Source organism: Callorhinus ursinus, unplaced genomic scaffold, assembly GCF_003265705.2.
Source record: "Callorhinus ursinus isolate GAN/ISIS: 27379988/994484 unplaced genomic scaffold, GSC_fseal_2.0 scaffold46, whole genome shotgun sequence".
NCBI classification, from domain to species: domain Eukaryota; kingdom Metazoa; phylum Chordata; class Mammalia; order Carnivora; family Otariidae; genus Callorhinus; species Callorhinus ursinus.
The window spans coordinates 11,633,876-11,650,369 of NW_027397108.1; the positions used below are offsets into that span (position 1 = coordinate 11,633,876).

At 59.0% G+C, this 16,494-nt stretch overlaps 2 protein-coding genes and 1 long non-coding RNA gene across 12 annotated transcripts in view; 2 read left to right on the forward strand and 1 right to left on the reverse strand.

Moving 5' to 3' along the window:
* The window catches only part of CDK10 (cyclin dependent kinase 10), a 9,306-nt gene extending 919 nt beyond the window's left edge, over window positions 1-8,387 (forward strand). For 2 of the 8 annotated variants that reach the window (XM_073882437.1, XM_025860445.2), the window contains exons 2-13: window positions 2,627-2,699; window positions 3,371-3,442; window positions 4,228-4,330; window positions 4,501-4,582; window positions 4,668-4,735; window positions 5,468-5,520; window positions 5,683-5,752; window positions 6,337-6,396; window positions 6,743-6,866; window positions 6,964-7,103; window positions 7,402-7,454; window positions 7,742-8,387. In XM_073882437.1, the coding sequence (XP_073738538.1) occupies window positions 3,424-3,442; window positions 4,228-4,330; window positions 4,501-4,582; window positions 4,668-4,735; window positions 5,468-5,520; window positions 5,683-5,752; window positions 6,337-6,396; window positions 6,743-6,866; window positions 6,964-7,103; window positions 7,402-7,454; window positions 7,742-7,839 (870 nt within the window). In that variant the 5' untranslated portion in view covers window positions 2,627-2,699; window positions 3,371-3,423 and the 3' untranslated portion in view covers window positions 7,840-8,387. The other 6 variants (XM_025860446.2, XM_025860447.2, XM_025860448.2 and 3 more) reach the window with 6 other exon arrangements.
* A 3-nt stretch (window positions 8,388-8,390) lies between these two features.
* SPATA2L (spermatogenesis associated 2 like) lies at window positions 8,391-12,998 on the reverse strand. Of its 3 annotated transcripts, none has more exons than XM_025860441.2 (3): window positions 12,874-12,998; window positions 12,248-12,551; window positions 8,391-10,430 (listed from the first exon to the last, which is right to left on the reverse strand). In XM_025860441.2, the coding sequence occupies exons 2-3, from the start codon at window positions 12,548-12,550 to the stop codon at window positions 9,492-9,494; spliced, it is 1,242 nt and encodes a 413-aa protein (XP_025716226.1). In that variant the 5' UTR covers window position 12,551; window positions 12,874-12,998; the 3' UTR covers window positions 8,391-9,491. The 3 variants fall into 3 exon arrangements, with proteins under 3 accessions (XP_025716226.1, XP_073738536.1, XP_025716227.1); XM_073882435.1 differs by having other exon boundaries at window positions 12,837-12,998; XM_025860442.2 differs by having other exon boundaries at window positions 12,828-12,998.
* A 132-nt stretch (window positions 12,999-13,130) lies between these two features.
* On the forward strand, window positions 13,131-16,373 carry LOC112814799 (uncharacterized). Its single transcript, XR_003205871.2, has 3 exons — window positions 13,131-13,295; window positions 15,634-15,799; window positions 16,199-16,373. It is a non-coding gene; the product is annotated as an uncharacterized lncRNA (long non-coding RNA).
* The last annotated feature ends 121 nt before the right edge of the window (window positions 16,374-16,494 follow it).

Sequence of the window (16,494 nt, forward strand, 5' to 3'; positions counted from 1 at the left end):
CGTGTCGGCGTCATGTAGTCCAGGGGCCCGGCGCTGTCCAGCAGCCTGCAGCCTCTGCAAGAGCAGGCCCCGGGCTCTAGGGAATTTCCCCGTGGGGAGACTGCCGGCGTGCTCTGCCGCTGGGCTTTGAATGGGCCGGGCGGCGCCCCGCCCGAGAGCCGGCAGCTTGCGTTTGCGTCTTGCTCTGCGCGTGTCGGCGTCATGTAGTCCAAAGATGGGGAGAGCGAAGCTTGGGGTGGGGAGTGATTGTCTGAACTCCGGTGGCTGGCTTGCGTTGGAACCGGTGCCCTGAGAGGCCGGTAAGGATCCTGAAGGCACGGTGGCCATCCCCCAGATACGCAGCAGGTGCTCCCTGCGTTCCCGGTGCTGCAGTGCGCGACGGGCAACCTCACAGGGGAGCTCCGACGCCCAGCGGAGCACCCACGAGCCCGTGCTGCAGGCTGTGAACGTGTCGGGGCTTCAGAGGAAGAACTGTGCTCAGCTGGGGGGACGTTTCTGTAGAAGGAATTCCTGCTGGACTAGATTTTGACATATGCAGAGACAAGGAGGCCGGGCAAGCCAACCCAGGATGTCAGGAGCAATGGCTCAGAGATGAGAAACAGTATGAATAGGCCGCACCAGGAGTTCCCCCTGGAGAGAGAATGTGAGGAAGAACTGGGAGAGCAGGCTGAGGCAAGACCATGGACGGGCTCAGTCCAGGCGATTCTGACCTGGTTCCCCGAGCGGTAGGAAGGAAGGAGATGGAGGCCGACGGAGGAGAAGATGGGAGGCAGCAAGGCCAGGGAGAGGCTGTTAGAATCTGAACCTTGCTGCATGTGTTTCCTAGACCCAAGGAGACATGCTCATTCAGTCCATCTACAGACGTCCTGCATTATGAAGGTATGTTAGGGTACAGGCTCTCTGCTTCGACTGGAACCCCAAAATACAGTGGCTCAAGTACAGAACTTGAGGGAAGCCTGGGTGGCTCGGTCAGTTAAGCATCCAATGCTTTTTTTTTTTTTTTAAGATTTTATTTATTTATTAGAGAGAGAGAGCGCATGAACAGGGGGAGGGACAGATGGAGAGGGAGAAGCAGGCTCCCCGCTGAGCAGGGAGCCCAGTGTGGGACTCGATCCCGGGACCCTGAGATCGTGGTCTGAATCGAAGGCAGATGCTTAACCAACTGAGTCACCCAGGAGCCCCAAGTATCCAGCTCTTGATTTCAGCTCAGGTCATGATCTCAGTGTTGTGAAAGGGAGCTCCATGTCGGGCTCTGTGCTGGGCGTAGAGCTGGCTCAAAATTCTCTCTTAATTTTCGCTCCCCTAACATTTCGGAGAGAGGCAGCTATTTTCCGCAAAGTGGGGCCATAAACTCAAGTTATCTGTCTTGTAGATCTACCTGCACCTCACCCAAATCCCACCCTGCTTCAGAGGCAAAAAGAGTGGGCGGCAACCAACTTTCTTTGATCAGGAAGTCCCTTCCCCCCCCTTTTTTTAAGATTTTATTTATTTGAGGGCGCCTGGGTGGCTCAGTTGGTTAAGCGTCTGCCTTCGGCTCAGGTCATGATCCTGGAGTCCCAGGATCGAGTCCCACAACGGGCTCCCTGCTCGGCGGGGAGCCTGCTTCTCCCTCTGACCCTCTTCCCTCTCGTGCTCTCTATCTCTCATTCTGTCTCTCTCTCTCTCAAATATATAAATAAAATCTTTAAAAAAAAGATTTTATTTATTTGAGAGAGAGAGAGAGAGAGACAGTGGGAGAGGGAACACGAGCAGGGGGAGTGGGAGAGGGAGAAGCAGGCTTTCCACGGAACAGGGAGCCCGATGCGGGGCTTCATCCCAGGACCCTGGGATCATGACCTGAGCTGAAGGCAGATGCTTAACGACTGAGCCACCCAGGCACCCCTGGGGAAGTCCCTTCCTTGAAGCCCTTGTCCTTTCTGCTCACATCCCATTGGCCAAAATTTAGTCAAATAGACATAGACATACCTAGCTGCAAAATACAACGGTGGGAAATACCAGCTGGGTAGCCACGTGCCACTGGGCAGTGTTTCCTACTCAAAGGAGGAAATACTGTGTGGATGTTGGAGTCAGTCTCTGCCACAGAAGCATTTCCACTGTGTTTGGTAGAAGCTTTGTCCATCTCCAGAGCATAATCTAGACTGGTGCTGCTCGGTAGTCTTCTTGTGAGGGTGAAAATGTTTCTTCCTATGGACTCTTGATCTTGGGGTTGTGAGTTCAAGTCTTATGTTGGGCGTGGAGCCTACTTAGAAAAAAAAAAAGGTGGCTTTCTGATTCATCCGGTATGGTTACCATGAGCCACACGGAGCATGACACACGTGGCAGCTGAGGAAGTGAAATTTTACCGTAATGTTAACCATATATGGCCAGTGGTTATCATTTGGGGACAGCATACATCTGGACCATGGGCTTGGATGGGAACAGGCTGTCTGTGATACTGTGTTCAAAGTGTCTGTGACCCAGTAGCATCATCCCTCTTTTCTCATCTGAAAGCCCGAGTGTGTGGTTATCCTTGTTTGGTGAACACAACGTGAGTGAGCTCCTTTGTACAAATTAAGCGTGAAGTATCTATCTTTAGTTGTTCCATTAGCTGCCCAAGCCCTGCACTACCAGCACCTCTACCTTTCAGCTGGGACGGTGTCGGAGCGTGAAGGAATTTGAGAAGCTGAACCGTATCGGGGAAGGCACCTATGGCATTGTGTGTGAGTGGCCAAGATGGAAGCCCTCGGGCGTGGGGGACTGTCCCAGCAGTAGCTGTGTCAGGGCTGGAAGGAGGGAAACACCCATGGCTTTATAACCAGGGCAGAAGTTATACAAGTGAACTCTAATCCGTGGTGTAATTACCATCGGTGTAAGCATCAGATTGCCAGTGTGGTTACAAGCGGAGGGAGCTGTTACAGCAGAACCTAGAACTTCCAAAAGCAGCCGGGGCTTCAGCGGGTGGCAGCTGTGACATTGGTGTGCATCAGACTGAGAAGGGTTTGGAAGCTTCGCACACTAGTGCCTTGAAGAGCCTCCTTTGCGCAAAATGAGGGTTTTTTTTTTTCTAGATAAAGTATCTTATTTGTTGCTAGAACGTAGTAAACAGAAGGCAAAGCGATGACCTGCATCCTGACTCTAAGGAGGAAAACTTAGAGGGAGCTTGGTGCAGCTAGCACCCTGTACCCAGCTCAGTCGAGAGGATTCCCCAGAGAGCGTGTGTCTAGTGGGGCTGGGGCTGCTGCTGGCACAGCTGGGACCCAGTGTCACTGGGCATCGAGTTAAAGAAGAAGAGAGAGGGACCCCCAGAGTTCAGAACGAGGCCCCTGTACGGCACAAGGGTGTGTGACGCAGGATTAAGTCAGACTCCATCACGGGTGAGTCTTCATTCCAGACCGGGCCCGGGACACGCAGACGGATGAGGTTGTTGCCCTGAAGAAGGTGCGGATGGACAAGGAGAAGGATGGTGAGCTCACGTGGGAGGGGCAGAACGGGGCCAGTGCTCTGAGGCTTCCTCCGGCCCGAAGCCCTCGTGCTGAGAGCATCTTCATGAGGGTTACAGCAGACCTGTCTCTGGGGCGCTGCCTGTCCTGTCCTTCCCCAGCCCCTCGCCCTCACCCCTCTCCTCTAGGCCTTAGGTCCCCTGAACCCCATGCCGTTTACCTTCTTCCTCTGTCTGGTACTGCCCTCCCTTCTGTCTCAGCGCAGCCGTCACCCTCCACCCAGCCCTCCCTGCCTAACAGCAGGCTGGTAGCCCCTGTGCTCCACACACCCCTGATTTCTACCCCCAGCCCCTCCCTGGCTGCCCGTGGAGGCAGGGCCTTGCTGTGCTCACTCTGGACCTGGGTGACACCTGTCCTATACAGTGGTCCATACAGAGAGTTGCTGCCTTGCATCGTTGCATGAAGGAAGAGTTAAAGGTGCACGTTCAGGGGGCGCCTGGGCGGCTCAGTCAGTTAAGCGTCTGCCTTTGGTTCAGGTCATAATCCCAGCGTCCTGGGATCGAGTCCTGCAGCGGGCTCTGTGCTCAGCAGAGAGTCTGCTTCTCCGTCTCCCTCTGCCTGCCTGTCTGCCTACTTGTGCTCTCTCTCCCTCTCTCCCTCTCTCTCTCTCTCTCTCTCTGTCAAATAAATAAAATCTTTAAAGAAAAAAAAAGGTGCATGTTTAGGTGACCTTGATTCTCCCTGAGGTTGTGGGCAGAGCCCTGCAGGGGTAGGGGTGGGGCTCACTGAGGAGGCTGTCTGGCTGCAGGGGTCCCCATCAGCAGCCTTCGAGAGATCACACTGCTCCTTCGCCTTCGCCATCCGAATATCGTGGAGCTAAAGGAAGTGGTTGTGGGGAACCACCTGGAGAGGTATGCAGTCTGCTGGTCGTCTGCACTGGGCCCTGCTGAGCCTGCCTTTCCTAACCCCCTCCCTGTGCTCCCCCCAAATGGAGTTCATCCCTCCTGCAACCCCAGGAGAATCCTTTGGCCTACCTGGGAGGACGTGGGAGGTGCCCTGTGTCTTCCCCTTTTCCTTCCAGCATCTTTCTGGTGATGGGTTATTGTGAGCAAGATCTGGCCAGCCTTCTGGAGAACATGCCGACACCCTTCTCTGAGGCCCAGGTGTGAGCCTGGGGGGCCTGGAGTGAGGCACCGTCCCAGGTCCTTGTGTGGCACATCTAACTGATGCATCCTGCCCTTTGCGTAGGTCAAGTGCATTGTGCTGCAAGTGCTCCGAGGCCTTCAGTATTTGCACCAGAACTTCATCATCCACAGGTAGGAGGGGCCCCAAGTGGGGAGGTGGGGATGGCATGATCCTGGAGGACATTTGTCTGGAGTGCAGGTTCGTGACGCATGGGAAGGGTGACTGCCAGTCCTAACCCCTAGAGAAGAACTGACCTGGCCTCCATGCAGTTCTCTAACTGTTCCTTGGGGCAGGATCCAGGCCCCACAGCACCTGCTTTGGAGCTGACAAAGCTCTGAGAAGTCCTGCAGTCTCATCACAGACACAAGGAAAGTGGGGGACCTTCCAGGCTCAGGGCAGGACTGTGCAAAGCAGCGGCTTCTCGTGTCTTGGGGCAGCTGGTACAGCCCTGGGTGGGGAATGGGCACAAGACTGGGTGTTAGGCCTGAGAAAGGTACTGAGAACTGGTACACTCAGCTGCCTACCCTTTGCTGTGTTTAAAAAGTTCCAACAAGGGGCACCTGGGTGGCTCAGTGGTTAAGTGTCCGCCTTCGGCTCAGGTCGTGATCCCAGGGTCCTGGGATCCAGCCCCGCATCGGGCTCCCTGCTCCACGGGAAGCCTGCTTCTCCCTCTCCCACTCCCCCTGCTTGTGTTCCCTCTCTCACTGTGTCTCTCTCTGTCAAATAAATAAAATCTTAAAAAAAAAAAAGTTCCAACAGGGGATGTGTAGGAAAGCGTTCTGAGTCTGCCTGTGACGGTGACAACCTAGTTGCCCCGTGGGGCTCACGTCCTGGGAATCACCGATGTTCCCTTTCTGTCCCAGGGACCTGAAGGTGTCCAACTTGCTCATGACCGATAAGGGCTGTGTGAAGACAGGTGGGTGCTGGGTGCCGGCGCTTGGCGGGTGTCTCTGAGTGCCCCTGGGGGCGGGGGAGCAGGTCAGTGCCTGCCAGCTCCCTGGGGGCTAAGAGCTGGTTCGCACACGGCAGCTTCTTAGCCCCTGCTGGGTGACACGCTGCCTTTCCGCCTTTGTCACAGCGGATTTCGGCCTGGCCCGGGCCTATGGCATCCCAGTGAAACCCATGACCCCCAAGGTGGTCACACTCTGGTGAGTCACTCAGGATGAGTGTGCCTGGTGGAGGAAGTGTGGGGGTTGATCATGCTGAAGCAGCAGAAGGACCCTGAGGGTCTTGAAGCTACACAGGGCCACACACACTCCTAGAGGGTGGGGGTCTAGGACAGCTTCCTGAGACAGCAGGGCTGTCGGAGGGCCGGAGGACAGCACGGCGGGGGGGGCTGCCCTGCTTGGTTCTGAGCCCTCTCAGGAAGGAGAGGTCGCTCCACAGACTTCTGTCTGTGGGGTGGGGCAGGTTTATTTAGCTTTCTGTAGTTTTTCTCACACACGTTTTCAAGAAGAAGCAGAGCAGGGCTGTGGTTAATGATAGGAAATCGTAGGTCTTCTGCCATGCGTCAGCCAGCCGTGTCTGTAGACTGGGCTGAAGGCAGAGTCCTAGGAGCCGCCCCGCAAAGTTGGTGTTACTATGTGCGTCACCCACGATTGTGGGCCGGGAGGACAAGGTGGTCTGAGTTGGGGTTGGCAGTCTGGAGCCTGGGCTGCCTCAGGCTGTCAGGAAGGCTGGTGGAGGCCCAGGCTTCACTGCAGGGTACGAGGGGGAGTACCTGTGTTTGTAGGTACCGAGCCCCCGAACTGCTTTTGGGAACCACCACGCAGACCACCAGCATCGACATGTGGTGAGAAATGAATGCGGCTCCTGGGGCCTGGGGGAAGGGCTGGGGTGGGTCCCATGGGGGCGCGCAGGGGCAGGAGCAGGGCTGGGGTCTTTGTCAGCCTCCCAGCCCCCAGGGGGAGGGGGAGGGCCGAAGCCTGGGATCCCTAAGAGGAAGCATGAGGACGTAGCTTCCACAGAAGAAAGGCCCTGCCCTCGTGGTCACCCAGAGAGGCCATCTGGGACGGGGTCACGTCCCATCTTGATCTTCTCCCAAGCTCCACCCTGTCCTGACCCCAGCACTTAGCCTCAGCAGAGGTGTGTGGCAGCAGGGGGCAGGTGCGTGAGGTAAGGCCTGCTCTCCTCTGCAGGGCCATGGGCTGCATCCTGGCCGAGCTGCTGGCCCACAAGCCCCTTCTCCCCGGCACATCCGAGATCCACCAGGTGGACCTGATTGTGCAGCTGCTGGGGACGCCCAGTGAGAACATCTGGCCAGTGAGTGCCCGGCCTCTGCCCTCATCCTCTGCCCTCATCCGCCCCCCTCTGCCCCCTGCCCGGGCCAGCCCCCATGCTCAACTCCTCCTCCCTGCAGGGCTTCTCCAGGCTGCCTCTGGTGGGTCAGTACAGCCTGAGGAAGCAGCCATACAACAACCTCAAACACAAGTTCCCGTGGCTCTCGGAGGCTGGCCTGCGCCTGCTGAACTTCCTCTTCATGTATGACCCCAAGAAAAGGTGCTGACCTGGCCTCAAACCCGAGCCCTCGAAAGGGGGTTTTCAGAACTCTGGCCATGCTGCCGCAGAGATGCCCCCCTCCCCAGACAGATGCGGAGGCCCAGGCTCCCAGTGTGGGTGGTCCCTGCCCACCCAGGTCATGGAGCCCACTCTGAGTTTCCCATCTGTTTTTGGGCCCCAGACCCCCTGCTGGCCACTTGCCTTTTGCTGTCAGGAAATTTGAACCAGAGGCTGGGGAGCTGGGTGGGTGTGCGGGAAAGCAGCCTCCATCCTGTTAACACGGAGGCCTCCTGTCCAGGGCAACGGCCAGAGATGGCCTGGAGAGCTCGTACTTCAAGGAGAAGCCCCTGCGTGAGTCTCCCACCGAGCCCCGCAGGGCGCTTGTCTTGTGGCCTTTTCTGTCCAGGGTGGGGGTGTCGGGGCACGGCCTCCCACAGCTCCTCGAGCCCCTGGGGGTGGTGGGGTGGGCTCCTGGCACAGGCCTTTCCGGCTGGAGCAGGGGCTGCATGCTGAAGCCCACGTGGGTGCTCGTTGGCCACACAGACTGTTGTCTGAGGGGGGCAGAGGGAGACGCGACCCCTGGGCCCGACACGGATGCACAGTGGGGTTCTCAGACCCAAAGGTACTCCTCCCCGCAGCCTGTGAGCCGGAGCTCATGCCCACCTTCCCCCACCACCGCAACAAGCGGGCCATCCCAGCCACGTCTGAGGGCCAGGGCAAGCGCTGTAAACCCTGACAGCCCCCCGCCGGGCTGGCACGTCTACGATGGACAGCAATGGAATGGGGACTCTGCAGTTGAGGCTCACGGTGCTGCTGGGACCCAGCTCGTCCTCCCGCGGAGACCGACCCGCTGCTCTGGCTGATCACACCCCTTCCCCAGAAGAGCAGAGAGTGGACGTGGGGATGATGCAGGGTGGGTGTACCCTGAAGGGGCAGGACCTCATTCAGCACACGTTGCCACGCCCTCAGCTGGTAAAAGCTTGGGACCCTCCCTTCCATGGAGGAAACGCCTGCTGGGCCCGGTTCAGGGGGTGTTGCTGGCTTGGGATGCGTAGACCCCACATGGTTGCTTGTGCCCCCTCCTGATCACCAGGGTCTGTCCAGGGCAGGGAGGGGCCGTGGTGTGTGCCCCCCCCCCCAACCGGCAGGGCTGACACACTCAGAATGGGAAGGAGAGGTCGGCTGTGGGTCGCATCCCACCTGATGGACTGTCGTCCTGCCCCACACTGAGGCCCAGAGGGGAAGGGGCATGAGTCAGAGAGATAAAAGGTTTTCTCACAGGTATGAGCAGGTTCAGTGTCCTTTAATGAACTTTAATATTCTGATTCATGGGACATGAGGGTGGTTCTCCGAGTGCTAGGGAGGGGAGGTGGGGTAGACACGGGGGCGGAGCGCCCGGTGAGGAGGGGCTAGCACAGAAGACAGGCGCCCGTCCCCTCTAATCCTGTGGCTGAGTACTTCCCAGGGGAGGGGGCTCTGCCTGCCTGCCTTGGCCTTGAGAGTCTGCCTTAGCAGGCGGCTGCTCAAGAGCTCGGCCACACCCTTACCACTGGACTCAGGGAGCATTCTCAGGTGCGAAGCCTGCACGGCCTCCCGCCCTGCCTTCCAGAGCCCATGCAGCAGAAAGCCAATAGCAGGGTGGCTCGTGGGGTGCTGACTGCTCAGAAGCCCACACTCTGCCCACGAGGGGAGTGACACAGCCTATCCAGGCCCCACTAGCTGCCTGTGTCCTTCCTCCTGCCGCCTATGCTCTGGGCGTCTGGGGAGCCTCCTCACTCTGCTCTGAGATCAGGTCCTTTCTTCTCCACCTGGGGACCACACTTCCCGGCCCAGCTGGTCTCGAGCCAGCCCTCAGCTCATTCAGCACTGGCTTATGACTCCTCTAGGCAAGGGGCTAGGTCAGCCATGTACCTGGCAGAGCCCCCAGACTAGTCACGGTGCTGCTCAGTGGCCCCCAGGGACACCCCTGTGAAGAGACTCTCCCCTGGACACTTGGAGGGAAGCAGTGTTCTGAAGGACAACTGTAGGGCTCAGGTCCACGGCCTGAGTGGTGGGCCCTACAGTGGGATGGGGCAAGGAGCGAAAGCGAAGGGAGAGGACCCTTCGTTGGGCATAGGCTTGGTGGTGAGACTCCTCCACCCAGCACGTTTGGACACGGGCCTGGATGCTGGGTGCAGGGGGTAGGGAGGCGGCCAGGCCAATGCAGGAGCCTCCCATGGAAGGAAGGACCCCACCTTCTGCCTTGTGAAGCCCGATGCCCCACCTCGCTGTGCCCAGGAGTCCCCCGGGCGCAGAGTGGCTGGGGGCTTAGGCCCGAGGAGTGCTGAGGCCCAGAGAAGCACCACAGAAACGGCCTCGGGAAGGCCCTGAGGCAGGGCCTGGCTGGGCCTAAGGCTGGGCCCCGGGTCCGTCATAGAGCAGGGTGTCCAGCTGTGCACGCTGCAGCCACAGGCGCCGCTGGCCCTCGCTGAGCAGCGGGCGAAGCGCGTGGCCAGCTCGGCAGGTGGGCAGGGCGGCACAGTGGGGCGCGTGCAGCTGGTGACAGGTATCACAGCAGAGGGCGGGCAGGGCCCCAGGAGCTAGGCAGCTGTGTGCCTGGTAGCCGGGGGTCTGGGCGCTGGCCTGCCCGGGGCTCCCTGGGGCTCTGGGGGCAGCCGAGTCTCCAGGCTGACTCAGCAGCTCTCTCCGCAGGGTCAGGAAGGAGAAGGCCGCGGGCTCGCGCTCCCGCTCCTCCTCCAGGGCCCCATAGGGTGGGCTGCTGGCCTGGGGCAGCACCTCAGCCTCCTCTAGGGGCTCCCAGGCCGCACCCCTGGCCCCCCACAGTTTGGCGCTCTGTTCCCAGAGCAGCGGTCGGCAGGCCAGCTCTGGGGGCGGGGAGTCGGGGCCCGGCGAGGGCCCACCGTACAGGCTGGCCTCCTCTGAGCCTTCGTCCTCCTGCAGGTCCCGGTAGAGGTCCAGCGGGGTCTGGTAGACCGTCGGGGAGCCCCGGGGGGGCAGAGGCGGCGGCTCCTCTTCCCGGGCCAGCCGCTGCTGCAGCCAGGCCACGCAGGAGGCCACGTCTGCGCTGGCCCGCCGAGCCTGCAGCAGCTCCTCGGCTGGCAGCACGCTGGTGCCCAGCTGCGCCAGCACCTCGCCCAGGATCTCACACTCCAGCCGGAGGGCGAAGCAGCCCAGGGCCACTTGCACCAGCTGGCAGGCGGGTGGTGGGGCAGCCATCATGAGGCGGTGGTTGTCCCTGGGCACGTAACCCATCTTCTGGAAGCTCTGGAGGAGGAGGTCCTCCGAGAGGGCGCCCTTCAGCACGTGCACATAGCCCCCTGAAAAGGTCTGCAGAGGAGGATCCTGGTCAGCAGTAGCCTGACCCACGCTCGATCTCCTCTGGGCCCTGGCCTCCCCCCAGAACCAGGCTGTGCTGGCACTCCCTTCAGAGGGGCTGCTCAGCCACACGCTCCGACCCACCCCGGCACACCCATCTCCATGGCTGGGGCAGAACAAAATAACGAGCCTCCACGTCAGGAAATCGCACTTTGTGGCAGCGGGGTGGCACAGTCAGTTGAGCTCAGGTCCCCTTTGGAGTCCCACATCGGGCTCCCTGCTCGGCGGGGAGTCTGCTTCTGTCTCCTCTCCCCACCCCCCGCCTGCTCCCTCGCTCACTCTCAAAATCTTAAAAAAAAAAAACAACTCACTTCCCTTGGGGTCTCCACCTCCTGTCCCCCCTGGGGCTTTGCTGAGATTTGGTCAGCAAACACAAACAGGGGTGCTTATCTGCTCTCCTGACAGGTTGTTCTGAACTCCACCTTCCCACGTCCTGTTCTGGAGAGCCTTCCCCATTGGGACAGAGGCTTAGCCATTCATTTTTTCCAACTGTGTAGCGTTCCACCACATAGATGAAACATCTGTATTTTTCGGAGGCTCTAACGTGCATCTGGGCTGAGAGCCCGGGAGTGCTAGATGGGAAAGTGTTTTCTAGGCTGCAGTCCTGTGAGGAACTGGAAGAGCTTCAGAATGATGGTGCTGTGTCTCTCCCAGTTCTAAAATCCCAGAGCTCTGGGATCCTGTCAGCATCCCGCCCACAGACGGAGCGCTGCCGTGGGCGGGCACTGTATTCAGGGTTTTGGCTTCACCCCTCACAACAGACCTTGGACTGCACTATTCTTGGGTCTGTTCCACCGCTGAGGACATGGATTCAGAGAGATTAGGTAACTTGCACAAAGCCACACAGCCCAGGAGGAAGCAGAGCCAGATCCCAACCAGGTCTGCCCAACACTGAAGCCCAGAAGCACCTCAAGGGCAGGCCTGTCTGCTCCGTTCTTGGCTTCCCATGGGGCTGGCGCTTGAGGGTGCCTCCCGCCCTGTTCTCTGAATTAAAATGTCTTAGAACCTCTGACCAGCAGGTGTCCCCATGAAGCAATAGGCTCCAGAGCTCACCTCTTGAGAGAGAAAGGGGAGTGGAGGAGAGGAGGGTGGGGTGAGAGGGAGAGGGAAAGGGGTGGGGGAGAGAGGGGGAGAGAGAGAGAGAGAGAGAGAGAGAGAGAGAGAGAGAGAGAGAGAGGCTGCTGCTGTCATGGCAACCAGTGGAGGTGGACTCGCCCACGTGCCCAATGACATCAGCACCTTCCTACTCTTCCAAATTAGCTTTGAGGGCCAAGTAGGCCTGCCCCCTCCTGCAGGCCAGCAGCTCACCCACAGGGGCGATCAGTGCAGACCCCAGAGTATGCAGGGCCTCCAGCCCCTTCCCACTTCACAGGGGTACACCCACCCAACCTCCTCTTCTATAAATGGGATCACGGAAGGATTAGGGTGACCATGGAACCTCAAGTCCCTCCCATGCACCTGTCCTAGGATTTCTGTGCTACCGGGGCTGTGAGGCCACTTTGGGGGAGGGCAGTGATTCAAGCTTTGAGGAGCAAGGATCTCCCCAGGAGGCAGGCACCCAGGGTGGGTGGCCTCTGCCCTGGGAGTGTATGTGGCGGGGGGCGGGGGACACCTTGGCCAAGAGCTGCCCCAAAGCGCCCCAAATCCCCTCTGAGCCCTGGAGGGCCACCCGGCTCTGAAGACACATGAAATCCCTTGTTCAATGGTACCCTCTGCCCCACGGTACCCAGCAGCCTGAGCGGGGGCACCCCCTCGGCCCAGCGCCCTACCTTGATGGTGGAGAACTCCTTCCTCCAGGGCAGCAGGTACAGGTGCACAGCCGCCAGCTCCAGCAGCTCGAAGGCGCGGGCCAGGCCGCGCAGCGCGGGGGCCAGGTCGGCGCGGCCCCACAGGCCGTCGGTGAGCAGCGCCAGCGCGTCGTCCTGCAGCGCCCCGTGCAAGTCGAAGTCTTCCACCAGGATCTGCCACAGCACCGCGCGCAGCGATGGGTCCCCGCACACGCCCGCGCGGCCACGCCGCAGCTCACGCTCCAGGCACAGGCGGTAGTCCTCGGACAGCGAGCTGCTGCCCATTCTGGCGGGCGGGGGTACGGTGTCAGGAACCAGAGATCCCTCCCCGCCGGCTGTGCGGCCCCCCGAGCCCCCACCCAGCGTCCACAGATCCCCCTCCGGCCTGGTGACCCGGTCCCCGCCGGCTGTGCGCCCCCCCCCGAGCCTCCCCCAGTGTCCACATGTCCCCCTACAGCCCGGCGACCTCGCCAGCTGAGCGGCCCCCAGTATCTACAGCATCCCGCTTCCCTGGAGACCCGCCCCGCCAGCTGTGTCCCCCCCGCCGAAGACAGACCCCCACCTCGCCCACCAGATTGTGCTGTGGGCCCCGCGAGGGACCGCTCTACCTGTCGGTCCCCAGCGGGGCCCAATTGGCCACCTCTCCGCTCGGACTCGTCCCGCAGCCGTGCTCTTCCGCCGCCAGCGGCTCTGCCCACTGGCCTCGGCCGTGACGCTCGGGGCGGGGCTTCCGCCGGGCACCGCCCCCTCGGCTCACCCGGGTGGGGCCGGGCTGGGGGCGGGGCCTCGTGCCTCCCGGCTGAGCACCTGCCTCCGATCTTCTGCCTCCCCGCGACAGCCCGGCGGCTCGCGGCGGATCCTGGGCGGGTGCACGAGGAACGGTGCGTGCGAGCAGCCCCTTCCTCTGAGCTAGGCCCCGGCAGCGCCCGCCGCGGCGGAAGCGGGTGCTCCTAGTGCGCCCCGACCCGGGCCCAGAGCTCACCGTGAGCCCAGGGAGGTGCGTTTCTGCGTGGTTGAACAGCAGCCTCAGGTGGGTGGGGCGGCCTCAGTCTTTCTGTGGGCTCAGCTTCCTGGTCCCTGAGAGCAGCATCTGGGGGTCCCGGAGGCGGGGTGAAGGCCCCTCCCTAACTAAGCCAGCCTCGTTTCCGGGCGCCTGACCCGTGCGCTAAAGCCACTTGGGCGGAGGAGGGTTGGGAGAGATTTAGCCCTTGGGGCCCCAGCTCAATGCAAGGAAGGTCTTCTGTAGACCTTCCTCCCTGAGCAGGCTCTGCCCCTTGATTTCTGGGCCCCTCACCTCTCCAGACCACTTTGTTGAGATGGGACCTGCCTGGGGAAAGATTTTTCTCTTAATAAGAGCCTTCACCTGGCAGTACCCTGCAGGTGCGTCTTCACATACTTCAAATGGGACTTTTAGAAAAATACTGGAATCAAGCTGGGGATCTCCTTGAGACATTTTGCTGGCCACCACTCAACATAGAGGCGATTCACTTACAGGTACTGAACCCAGCCCTAGGGCCACACCAGCCATGAGGGGACAGTTAACTTCTGGTCTTCTCCGGCTTGTGTGCGGAAGGGTGGAGCTTAACCACTCCCTTCAGTTCACCACTGAATTCATCGTGGTCTTCAGATGCGAGGCCTCTGAATTGCATCCGTCCATGGCCATAGCCCCAACCCCAAGACAGCTGTTGCGGTGTGGTGAATCCGCAGCCTCGCTGCAGAGCCCCTGCTCTTCCACTTGAAGTAGATGGGGTTCTGTTGCTTTGATTCTGCACTCAGTCCTGTTGCTGTGTGTGACTCCAGGCAATTGCTCTCAACCGTTGCTTGCTACTCTACGGCACGTGTGGTTCTTCTCAGTATGACACTTGAAACTGGGCGGGTCTTTGCACCTGCTTGCACCCATAGAATGGAGGTGACATTGTTTGGCTTCCCAGGTTAAGTCATTAAAACACCTTGTTGTCTTGAGTTGTTTGCTCTTGGAGTCTAGCCATCATGTTGTGGGGGAGCCGGCGGCCACATGGAGAGACTTTGCACTGAGTTGAATAATGTCCCCCCAGGTCCATGTCCACCTAGAACCTGGGAATGTGAGCTTATTTGGAAACATGTTCTTTGCAGATATAATCAAGCTAGGATGAAATCATGCTGAATTAGGATGGGCCCTAAATCCAATACGACTGATGTTATAAGAAGAGAGAAGTTTAGGCACAGCATGTAGGGGAGAAGGCCTATGGTGATGGAGGCAGAGAGTGGGGCTCTGCTTACAGCTACCAGCCAAGGATTGTAGGAGCAGGAAGCTGGAGGCAAGCAAGGATTCTGCTCTAGTACTTTGAGGGAGTATGGTCCCATCAGCATCCTGAATTCAGATTCTAGCCTGCAGAACTTTAGTACATTTCTAGTTTTTTACTTGACTCAGTTTGTGGCATTGTTTATGGTGGCCAGAGGAAACTAACGCAGGCCTCACATGGTTCTGTCTGAGAATGTGGTTGTGAGTCCTGACTGAGGTCCTAGCTGACAAGCATCCACTGCAGACGCATAGACAAAGCTCTAGGTGATTCCAATCCCTGACACTGGGTCACCCAACCTGGAAGCTGACCTAGCTGATGCTGGGGGTGCAGAGATGGGCCGTCCCCAAGGAACCCTGCCCAACGGGAAGATTCATGAGCAAAGTAAATGACTACTGTTGTATTTAAGCCGGTGAGGTGGGGTGGTTGGTTACACAGCAATCGATGTGGGACCATGTGCATTTACCACATTCCACCTCGACCCTCCTGGGGATGGATACCACATTGCCTGACTCCATCTGCGTACATGTCCTCTTATGACCTGGTCGTAAGGTCGGAGGGTCATTTGGCATTTGCGTTGGCCCAGGACTGCAGCTAGTTCTTGAATCTGCTGAAACTGCCCCCCCCCCGCCCCGCCCCGCGTATGGTTTCCAGCTTCTGCACACCACCATGCTCAGCTTTGCCTAGCTTTTGGATTTTACCAGTATAGTGCACATGAAATTCTACCTTGTTACAGTGTTAATTTGCATTTATTGATTTTTAAAGTTTTGAACACTTCTTGTGCTAATTAGTTTTTTAAAACTTTCTCCTCTGGCAGCGCCTGGCTGGTGCAGTTGGTTAAGTGTCTGACTCTTGATTTTGGCTCAGATCGTGGTCTCAGGTTTGTGAGATTGAGCCCTGTGTCGGGCTCCCTGCTCTGCTTGAGATTCTCCCCCTCTCTCTCTGCCCCCTCCCTGCTCGTGCATGCTCTCTCTCTAATAAATAAATACATCTACAAACAGAAAAACCTTCCTCCTCTGTAGACAATCTGTTTATAGCCTTTGCTATTTTTCTATTTGGGACTGCTGCCTTTTTCTTGTTGATTTGCAGGATTTCCAGTGGGAAGAGTGGATTATTCATCCATTTTATGGAGGAACCATGGACTCAGAGTCATGGGCTCAGCCTGTCTGACTGCAGCGCCTGGAACAGGGTGCCAAGGAGACAGCCCGTATGGGGCCCATCCCCAGAGGTGTGGTCCCCAGCACCAAGCCAGCAGGTACTTCCACTATCAGGCTTCGCTGAAGACACACCTTCATCCTCCATCTGCTCTATGCAGCGGCCTTTAAAATCCTATCCTTGAGACGTCAATGCCAAGGACTGAACCATGGATGTTACCTCTTCTTCCCAAGGCTCCATGGTGGCTGGTGTTCTCATACAGGTCTGGGTGACTCAGAACTCTACACTTACAAGAGCATAAGCAGAATGTCAGGGGGGCCAAGGGTGGGGAGACAAAGGCAAGGTGTGGGGCGGGTGCTGGCTTGTCTGCTCTGGGGGCACTGACAGGCAGAGGACCACAGGCCACAAAAGCTCCAGAGACAACAGCTGTCCCAGGGGTCCGGGTTGGCCTGCCCCAGCCCACTGGGCTCAGCACCCAACTGTGGGGTCTTGACTGCAGGTGCCCGTTGGCCTCTTGAGTTGGCTTGCTGAGCTCAAACCCAGTTCTGCCATCATGAGATGTAGCCTAGAGAAGGTGCTTCCCCTGCTCCCGCCTCAGTTCCTCATGGAATTCCTGGGCAGACAGGCCTGCAGAGCACCCAATAAACACCCACTGCTGTTGCTGTCCCCTCAGAGCCTTTCCCCTGCACACTGCTCCCTTAACTGGCCCCTGGGATGGCTGGGCCCAAACCACCTGCCTCGGTGGTAACTCAGGTTTGCCAGGGGTCCCTCCTTCCCTGGCAGATGCTGCCTGCT